General features: G+C 51.1%; 2 protein-coding genes across 2 annotated transcripts; one reads left to right on the top strand and one right to left on the bottom strand.

Moving 5' to 3' along the window:
- Positions 1–957: 957 nt before the first annotated feature.
- LOC137838535 (lysine-rich arabinogalactan protein 19-like) lies at positions 958–1359 on the top strand. The gene has a single exon (XM_068647781.1). It carries the CDS (start codon positions 958–960, stop codon positions 1357–1359), a length of 402 nt encoding a protein of 133 aa, XP_068503882.1.
- A 7818-nt stretch (positions 1360–9177) lies between these two features.
- Positions 9178–9792, bottom strand: LOC137838534 (uncharacterized). The gene has a single exon (XM_068647779.1). The coding sequence runs from the start codon at positions 9790–9792 to the stop codon at positions 9178–9180; it is 615 nt and encodes a 204-aa protein (XP_068503880.1).
- Between the last annotated feature and the right edge of the window lie 248 nt (positions 9793–10040).

Below are 10040 nucleotides of genomic sequence, written 5' to 3'. Positions count from 1 at the left end.
AAACCTTTTCTCCTCTTCATTCTTCAGCTTTCTTCAATGACGCGTACTAAAACGACGGCCAATCCTCCACCCCCAAGGGTCAACTACAAAGCCCTTTACCCCTGGGCCTCTGATGAGCTGCTCGAAGAGTGCTCAAGCCTAACCTCCATGAAGGATTGGAGGGATCATATTGACGGACCAAGCATCTACCAGCATCGCGCCTTTTCTAGGAGGCACGACGAGGACATAGCTGTGCTTCCCTGTACTCCAGGCGAGCCTGTCTGTGGGGATGAAAGGTCCAACAACGGGGTACCCTTCTTCTACTTTTACCAAACAGTTTTCAAGCGCATTGGAATGCGTTTACCTTTTTCTGGGTTCGAGAGGGAGCTTCTCACAGAGATTAACGTTGCCCCTGCCCAGCTTCATCCCAATAGCTGGGCTTTCGTCTAGGCCTTCGGGATTCTCTGTGAGTACTCCGGGCGACCCCCTTCAGTGGACATATTCCTTCACTTCTTCGAGGTGAAGAAGCAAGGAAAAAGCTTGTGGGTGAGCTTTAGCAACATCCCTGGAAGGGTCATCCTCTCCCTATTCCAGCAATCTTACAAAGGCTGGAGGGAAAAATTCTTCAAGGTATGCTGCTCTGAGTACGACCGTGCCGCCTTGGATGGCTTCCCCTTGTACTGGGTGGAAAAGGTTAAGCTGATAAAGCCTAAATCCCTGGATGAGCTGCCCTCGACTGATCGGGAGGTTTGCCAAATCCTGGCTAGCGTGGGGTCTTCGACACCTCCATTCTGATAAGTCGTGAATACGACGCTGAAGCCCTTGCTCGTTACATAAGTATGAGAATCGCCCTTTTTGACTATTCACTTTCTGCTTTTGCTTGTTTTTGCTTGTACATTTATTATATGCTCTTCTTATGTAGCAAATTAGCTTATGCCTAACTCTTGCCATGTTTGTCTTCTTGGTGCAGATTCAAAAATGGATAAGCAAAGAAGATGGAAACTCGCCCAAGCCTTGAAGTCTAAGGGCGAGGCTTCGTCCAAAGGGGTTGGGGATTCCATCCTCCCAACCTCTGAAACCGCTGCTACCTCTCCCAACCTTCCTCCCCAAAACCCACCTACAACAACACCTTCCCCAGCTCTTCCCTCTCCAAACCACCCCCCAAGCTCACCACCCCCCATAGTAGCCATTCCTCTCGCCTTGGCTGAAACCGCTGTTGAACCAGCCCCCCTTGGCAAAGGCAAAAGGATGGTGGTGGTTCCCTCTGAGTACGAAGATGAGTCTGCCGAAGGACAAGTCTTCAAGAGAAGAAGAACCACCCAGGTTCCCCCCAAGCTGTTACCTCCACCTCCTCCTCGAACCATGATGTTGACTCGCTAAGGGAGCACCCTCCAAGCCCCACCTCACCTCCCCAACCAACGGCCTTGGAGGGTGGAATTGAAACTGAGCCCACTTCCACTCCACCACCTGCTCCAGAACTCCCCCCACCAGTCCAAGAGATGCTGAGGGGCTACTTCCACAAGCTCTCCCCAGGGAGCCGAGCTGAGGGAACCAAGAAAGAAGGCATGAACTTCTACCTTGGCGCCTTCATGGCTTGTGCCAACATCTGGCGCGACCAAGCCAAGGCCAAAGCTAAAGAGACCTTTGCCCTTGAGGCTCTAGAGAAAAGGTGCGCCTCTTTGGAGGAGGAGAAGGAGTCCTTGGCACGCCACTGGGCCCGCAAAGAGGAGGCCTACAAGGACTCCTTGAAGCTGGCTCAGAAAGCCAAGGAGGAGGCTAGCAAACGACTACACGAAGCAGGGAAGGCCCATGCAGAGCTCCTGGGGTAGGTGGTGCCTCTTCGTGTAGACATAGCAGACCTCAAAGACGTGGTGGAAACTTCCAAGGCACAGCAAAAGAAACTTGAAGACCACTGCGTCGACCGGGGGCAAAAGTTGGAAAAAACTGAGGCTGCACTCGAGGCCAAAACTGAGGAAATCAAAAAGCTGCGGACGAAGATGGCCAAGGCTCTAGAGGTCAAAGATCAAGAGCGGGTCGCAGCTGTAGCAGCCAAAGATGAGGAGCTGGCCTCACAAGCAAAACACTTCCAGGCAGTAGAGGAAAGGCTAGTCCAAGAAGCTGCGACGGGGTTCGCCGACGGGTTTGCTGAGGCCCTTGTCAAAGCGGCTTGCGCGAACCCTGACATCAACGTCTCAGAGTGCAGTCCCTTCAGCGAAGTGGTCGAAGGCAAAATCGTGCCTTTGACAGCTCCTGAGGATTAGCCTAACCTTACAACTTTGTAACACCTTTGTGATACTGGACACGTGTACATAATTGTTCTTTTTGTAATCGCTATGAACATCTTCTTCCATATATTTCTGAATATAATTGATCTTTAGCTTCATCTGTTGTGAATTCTTTCTTCTGCACACTTTGAATATGATTGATTGCTCTGGCCTTATACTTTTGTACATTCTTTTCTGCACTTAATGCCTTAGATGACTTGTATTTTCTATGCCTCTCCTTTTACTCTCTGAATCTTTTCTGCTTCTTTGACTTGTAATAATTTCAACTTGTTCTTCGCCTAATCGTCTTCAACCCTAAGGCTCTTACTGCCAAAGGTGTTGCTGGCCTCGTCATCGCTTAAGATGAAGGAGGCCTCATCTATTTTATGACCTCGACGTCGCTCGAGGGCGAGGGAGGACTTAGTTCTTTTGTGGCATCGACATCGCTCGAGGGCGAGGAGGGCTTATCTCTTCCGTGGCCTCACATCGCTCGAGGGAGAGGAAGGCTTATCTTACCTGCACTGGGTGTCCACGCTCGAGGAGAGACCTGCTGGACGCGAGGTCGTATCATCCTCAGCGTGTCTAAACACTTGGGACAAAGTCACACTCTGGTGCCCACGTCCGAGGAGAGGCCTATCACAACAGCGTCGTATCATCCTCGGGGTGTCTAAACACCAAGGCAACTTAGCCCTTATCTCTGCGCACTTGGTGCCCATGCCTGAGGAGAGGCCTGCCCGAAGGCAGCACCGTTTCGTCCCCAGAGTGTCTAAAAACACTAAGGCGATCAGTGTTCTTGGTGCCCACGCCCGAGGAGGGACATGTTGAGAGCAATGTTGTATCGTCCCCGGTGTGTCTAAACACCAAGATGACCAGGGACTTTGGTGATTACGCCCAAGGAGAAGGTTTCCCTAAGGATGTCACTTCTCCTACATGACGTGTCTCTGCACTAAGTCACCTGGCTCTACACTGCTCCAAACTTCCTCACTGCTCGACGCCCACACTCGAAGGAAACGCCCCCCGCCACTTCCTTGCGAGGTGTCTAAACGTCGGACACCGGGGCTAGCCGTTCTTACCTGAGGAGGGGGTGTTCTGAAGGAATCCGTTAACCCCTGCCCAGGGACTAAACGCTCGGATTTTGAACTTTACTATATGTACCTTCCTAACGTGTCGCCCATGCCTGGAGAGTGCGCTCCCACCCCTTCTTTTGGGGTGGCGATACGTCCAAGCTGGTCCCGCACCTGGCGTCGCCCGCACCTGGCGACGACCTTTCCCTCTAGCGTTTCCTTACATTACAAAAACAAAGGGTAAAGGGAGATGAGACAAAGTATTCTTTAACTTCTTTTTCACTTGGGTGACCTCATTAAAAAACCCCCGAGAGGGAAAAAGAGTGTCCCCTTTTAAACTGTGTACTACATAGTGTTTTTAGCTGAAATAAAACTTTAAATTGGTCGTGTTCCAGCTGCGTGGGATGGGGCCTCCTTCCAGAGTCTCAAGCTTGTACAAACCATTCCCCTTGGCTTCAGTTACTCTGAAGGGTCCGGTCCACTTGGGAGACAACTTATTCTCCAACTCATAGGGATGAGCCTTCCGCATAACCAGGTCAGCAACTTGGAACTGCCGCGGCTTCACCTTGGATGATGTGATTCCACTAGCCATATAGAGAATGATTCTTGACATTCTTAGGAATCACCTTGAGTTGGACATTGTAGAGGCACTTTTCTTAGAGTTGGATCATTGTTCTAAGACAAGAACTCACCAAAAACTAGTACCAAATCCCAAACTCATTTGGATGTTCCACATATTGTCAAATTGAACCAACAAAAAGAGGTAAAACTAAGAAGCACTGAACATAATTGCATAAGAACACATTTGAACCGAACAAAGTGAAATTAAAAAGGCAAGAACAGCAAATAGGTGCTCGAAAAACAGAATAGCCGAACCAAACAACAAGACAACAAGCTAGAACAAAGAATTAACAAAAAAGAAAGGAAGGAGAGAAGAATTGCTCATGAAGATGGAAGGATGATGGATGATTTCGCCACTAGAAGTGTGGAATGCTCCTAGATGAGAGTGTTGCCGCCACTTGAGGACTCCATGGATCCATCAAGATAAGACTAGAGAAGAAGGCTCAAAAGCTCTCCAATGATCACTCAAAATTTGAGTATAGTTTTCTTAGATTAATTCCAATCTGAATTTTACAAAGAGAGCACCTCTATTTATAGCCTAAGGTGCTGAAAATGCAAGCTAAACATTTCAAAATTCCTTCCTAAAACTAGCTAAAACCGGCGCCTAAACCATGCATGAGGAAGGTGTGACTCTTTCCTTCACTTTGGCACCTCCTATTCTACTCCTACACCTATCTACTAATACACCCCCCCTCCTAAAGCTCCTAACTAAAGCCTAAAAGATGCTAAAACAAAAGAGGTTTCTAATGTTTCCCTCTAAGCACCTTCAACTAAAGAAATTACAAAAGGAGAAAATAAATGTCCTCTAGCTCCCAAAGCTTTGAACATGCTTCTTGTAATCCTTTGAGGTGGACTTTGACCTCCATGGGCGTCCTCCATTTGTGCCTCCACCTCTTCTTGATCTTGTTGATTGGCCTCCATGTCCTCTTGAGCTTGATCTCCATCATTGGAGCTGTACTGATGCTCCACTCTTCTCTTTACGGCTTCAGCCTTTATCCTTGCCTCTTCTCTGGCCTCGTCCAACAGGTCTAGATTCACCCTTCTTTCCTCGTTGGACTCCTCTGCCACAAAGCTTTGGAAACGAGGGGAACTCTCGTGAATCTCTATCGGGACCATGGCGTCTGACCCATATACTAGGCTGAACGACGTCTCCATGGTGGAAGACTGAGGCGTGGTGTGGTAAGCCCACACAATCCTTGGTACTTCTTCTGCCCACGCCCCTTTAGCTTTCTCAAGTCTTCGCTTCAACCCCCTCAACAAAATTCTATTCGCAGACTCCACCTGTCCGTTCGTCTGGGGGTGTTCGGCAGACACGAACACCTGCTTGATGCCTACTTCTGCGCACAATTTGCTCACTTTCAGGCTGGCAAACTGAGTGCCATTATCCTAGATGAGACGCCTCGGCACACCGAAATGGCATACAATATTCTTCCATACGAAATGTTGTACCTTATGTGCAGTGATCTGTGCCACTGGTTCTGCTTCTATCCACTTCGTGAAGTACTCAATGGCGACTATCAAGTACTTCATCTCCCTTATCGCCAAAGGGAAAGGCCCCAGAATGTCGATTCCCCATGTATGGAAAGGCCACGGGCTATAAATCGACCTTAGCTCTTCTGGAGGCGCCTTGTGCCAGTCAGCGTGCATCTGACACTGCTTGCATCGTTGGGCGTATCTCACACAATCTTCCCTCACCGACGACCAATAAAACCCTGCGCGAATCACCTTGGAAGCTAACGATCTTCCCCCTACAAGGCATCCACAAATCCCCTCGTGGAGCTCCGACATGATCCTCGTACACTCGTCGCCACTCACACATGTCAGAATTGGGTGCGTGAACCCATGCCTGAATAGCACTCCATCAATGAGAGTGTACCTTGCGAAGTTCTTCTTTATCCTCTTGCCCTCCCCAGGCTCCGCTGGGAGAATCCCATCTACAATGTATCGCTTATAAGGCGTCATCCATGTATCCCCTTCTTCCACGGCACACACTTGCACACACTTGCACACACTTCTCTTCTTCGGGCGAGGCCGCGTAAGCACTGACACGGGGTGCCCTCACCGTATCTTGAATTAACGATCGATGACTCCTCGGCTTTCCTCCCGTCGCGCTGATGTGAAGAACATCCACCCTATTATCTGCCACAAACTTTCGCGGCGTTTTGAGCGTTTCCTGGACAACTGTCCTCTGCCTTCCCCTCTTGCCTGAGCTGGCCAGCTTGGCGAGCAGATCAACTCTAGCATTTTCTTCTCTACGGACATGCACCAGCTCAAACGTAGCGAAAGCTCCATTCAACGCTTGGACATACCTTAGATACGCAGCCATCTGTGGATCCTTTGCTTGATACTCCCCCGTCACCTGCCCCGTGACCAACTGTGAGTCACTTTTCGCCAAGAGGCTTTGCACACCCATCTCTTTGGCCAAAAGCATTCCAGCGATTAAAGCTTCATACTCAGCCTGGTTATTGCTTGTCTTGAAGGCGAACCATAAGGCTTGCTCAATCAACACCCCATTAGACCCCTCCAAGACTATCCCAACGTCACTTCCCTGTTGATTGGAGGACCCATCCACCGAAAGCAACCACTGTGATCCTAGCTCCACCTCCTGGGGAACACCTCCTGGTGACATCTCTGCAACGAAGTCTCAATAAATTTGCCCATTGATGGATCCCCTGGGCTCGTACTGAATATCGAACTCTGACAGCTCGACTGCCCAGTGAACCATCCTTCCAGCGATATCTGGCTTCTGCAGTACCTTCTGAATGGGGAGGTCCGTCATCACCACCACTGTAAAGCTATGAAAATAGTGACGAAGCCTCTTGGCTGAGAACACCACTGCTAACGCCGCCTTCTCCAGCGATTGGTATCTTGTCTCTGGGCCTTGCAAGGCCTTGCTTACAAAGTAGACGGGCTTATGTACCTGATCTTGCTCTTGAACCAGCACTGAGCTGATGGCCCATTCCGTTACTGCGAAGTACAAACGGAGGGCCTCGCCTGCCCGTGGCTTGCACAGCACAGGAGGGGTCGCCAAGTACTCCTTCAGCTTGAGGAAGGCTGTTTCGCATTCTTCTGTCCACACGAAACGGTTGTTCCTCTTTAGGCACTGAAAGTATGGGTGGCCTTTATCCCCACCAGTTGATACAAACCTTGACAAAGCCGCAATGCGCCCCGTCAGCTGCTGCACTTCCTTTACTGAGGTTGGGCTTCGCATGGCGATAATAGCTGCACACTTGTCGGGGTTCGCCTCTATCCCCCGCTCAGTGAGCATAAATCCCAAGAACTTTCTCGCCTCAACCCCAAAAACGCACTTCTCCGGGTTTAACTTGAGGTGGTACTTGGCTATTGTAGCGAACAGCTCTTCCAGGTCAGCTGTGTGTCGCCCTCTTTCTTGGGAGGTCACCACCATATCGTCGACATAGGCCTTCACATTTCTTCCCTATCCATCAGTCTCTGGTAGGTGGCGCCTGCATTCTTCAGCCCAAACGGCATTACCTTGTAGCAGTAGCTACACGTCTCGGTCATGAACGTCGTTTTGCTCTCATCACACGGATGCATCTTAATCTGATTGTACCTCGAAAATGCGTCCAAGAAACTCAGCATCTTGCAGCCTGAGGTGCTGTCTACCAACGCGTCGATGCTAGGTAATGGGTACGAATCTTTAGGGCACGCCTTATTCAAATCCGTGAAGTCGACGCACATTCTCCACTTTCCATTCGCCTTCTTCACTAAGACGACATTGACTAGCCACTCAGGGTATTGAATCTCCCTGATGTGCCCAACACTTAGCAATTTCTTCGTCTCCTCTTGCACGACGAGGCGCCTCTCCTCGTGGAACTTCCTCCTCCTCTGGCGTATCGGGCGGACCTTGGGATCCATGGTGAGGTGGTGGCATAGGAAGTCTGGGTCGATGCCTGGCATGTCCGAGGCGGACCATGCGAACGCGTCTAGGTGGCGCGAGATCACCGCCGCCACTTCATCCTGCTCCTCTTGGCTCAGCAAGCGTCCCAACTTGAATACCTTGCCACCAATCTGCCTCTCAACCACATTGTCTACTGATTGGGGTCGCCTGTCTCGCACACTCTCTGCACGAGACTCGCTTATGCGACCTTCTCTTAGAGGCGTCGCTTCATCGGGTACTTCAGGCGAGGCCTCCACTGATACTTCCTCCATGGGCGAGACCCCCTCGGGTACCTCTTCCATTGGCGTGGCCTCTCCATGTGTTTCTTCTAAGTGCGCATCTTCCCTAGGTGTCGCCTCCATGGGTGAAGCCTCGTCAGGCGTCGATTCCGCGGGCATCTCCTTTTCCAAGGGCTCTACCTCCATCAACATATCTGAAACGGGCAAGCGTTCCATCACCATGACCACGCCCCTCTTCGTTTTTAAGCTATTCTCATAGCATTTTTGGGCCTCCTCCTGATCGAACTTGATCACGATCACCCGACCGCTAAGGTCTGGCAGCTTCATCTTCTTGTGGCGCGTGGAGGCCACTGCCCTTAGCCTGTTCAGCGCAGGCCTACCCAACAAGATGTTGTAAGCTGAGTTGGCATTCACTACCAAGTATCGAATGCTCTCGGTACGGGACGCCGTTCCATCGGTAAACGTCGTCCTTAGCTTCAGGTAGCCACGTACCTACAAACCCATACAAGCATCCAGTGTAGGGCCTCAGCAGGTCAGGGGACAACTGCAGCTTGTTGAAGGTCGACCAGAACATGACGTCTGCAGAACTGCCCTGGTCGACGAGGACTTGGTGCACCTTTCTTCCAACTGTGACAACGGAAATGACCACGGGGTCATTGTCATGTGGGACGACATCCCGCAGGTCAGCCTTTGTGAACACAAGGTCTGACTCCCACGGGTCATCCAAACCTTCCTCAACAACTGAATTTACTGACCTCACATACCTCTTGCGCTGAGAGGCAGTGGGCCCTCCACCTGAGAAGCCACCAGAGATGGTGTGGACTTCTCCATGGATCGGCATCTCGTGTGCCTGATCCTCTTCTGGTACCGCCAGAGCTGCGGCCGTAGAAGACCCAACCAAATAATCCTTCAAAAAGCCATTCTTCACCAGCTCATCCAACTGATGACCCAGCGCCAAGCAGTTGTTGATGTGGTGCCCAAACGCCTCGTGGAACTCGCCCATGAGTCTTTGTGAGGTCCTAGCACTTTATCTGTCTTCACTGGTGGCCTCAGCCTGTCAGCTATGTTAGGCACAACAATAAGATCTTTAAACTCCACCACAAAATTGTGCCTTACCGGCCCTCTGCTCGACCCCTGGTCTGGGGCCTCCTCGCCTCGTATGGGCGCTTCCTGTCCTGATTCTTCCTTCCCGTAGTGGCCTCGTTGACCCTGGCGGGTTGTGAACGCGATGATGCTCTTGGGCGTGTGGGTGCCACACTTATGCGCTTCTCGCTTACCTCGCCCTCAGTGGCGATGTGTTCTACAGCGCGACGCCTTATCTCAGCAAAAGTTCGGGGGCGGTTGCGGATGATTGACTCACAGAAAGGCCTAGGGCACACCCCCTTTCTGAACGCGTAGACGATCATGGGCTCCTCTGTGGTACCAACTTTCACCACTTGGGCTCCGAAGCGATTGATACATTCCTTCAAGGTTTCGCCTTGATACTGCTTTACGTCAAACAGGTCGTACGAAACCGGTGGTGGAGCTCTGTTTGCTAGGTACTGCTCCCTGAATAGCTGGGAAAGCTGTGCGAAAGATGTGATATCGCCATCTGGAAGGCTGATGAACCAGTCCATGGTCATCCCAGTCAACGTGCTCATAAAGAGCTTGCACCTTACGGCGTCGGAGCCGCCTACCAACATCATCTGCGTGTGGAATGCAGTGAGATGTGCTTCGGGATCTTCCATTCCCGTGAAAGTCACCTTAGGACCTACGAACGTGTTAAGGATCACCGCCTCCAGGATCGACTATGAGAACGGCGTAGAGAACTCCCTTGGTGGAGTGAAACACTCGCGCTCATCTGCATCGCGTAGCCCTGAGTTGTTGCGTAACCCGCGGCGCAACTCCTCATTCGTGCGGCATAGCTCTTCATTTCTCGCCTGAGACGCCACGAGATCCCCTTGCATGCGTTCCTGCTCAACCTTCGAGGCTGCCA

This window comes from Phaseolus vulgaris, chromosome 4 (genome assembly GCF_000499845.2).
Source record: "Phaseolus vulgaris cultivar G19833 chromosome 4, P. vulgaris v2.0, whole genome shotgun sequence".
Lineage (NCBI taxonomy): Eukaryota > Viridiplantae > Streptophyta > Magnoliopsida > Fabales > Fabaceae > Phaseolus > Phaseolus vulgaris.
The sequence above is the reverse complement of the archived record's forward strand: the minus strand, read 5'-3'. Positions and strand labels throughout refer to the sequence as shown.

What these genes read in the sequence shown, in the direction of transcription:
- LOC137838535 (XM_068647781.1), top strand. Translation starts at nt 958, where the DNA reads ATGGATAAGCAAAGAAGATGGAAACTCGCCCAAGCCTTGAAGTCTAAG.
- LOC137838534 (XM_068647779.1), bottom strand. Translation starts at nt 9,792, where the DNA reads ATGGAAGATCCCGAAGCACATCTCACTGCATTCCACACGCAGATGATG.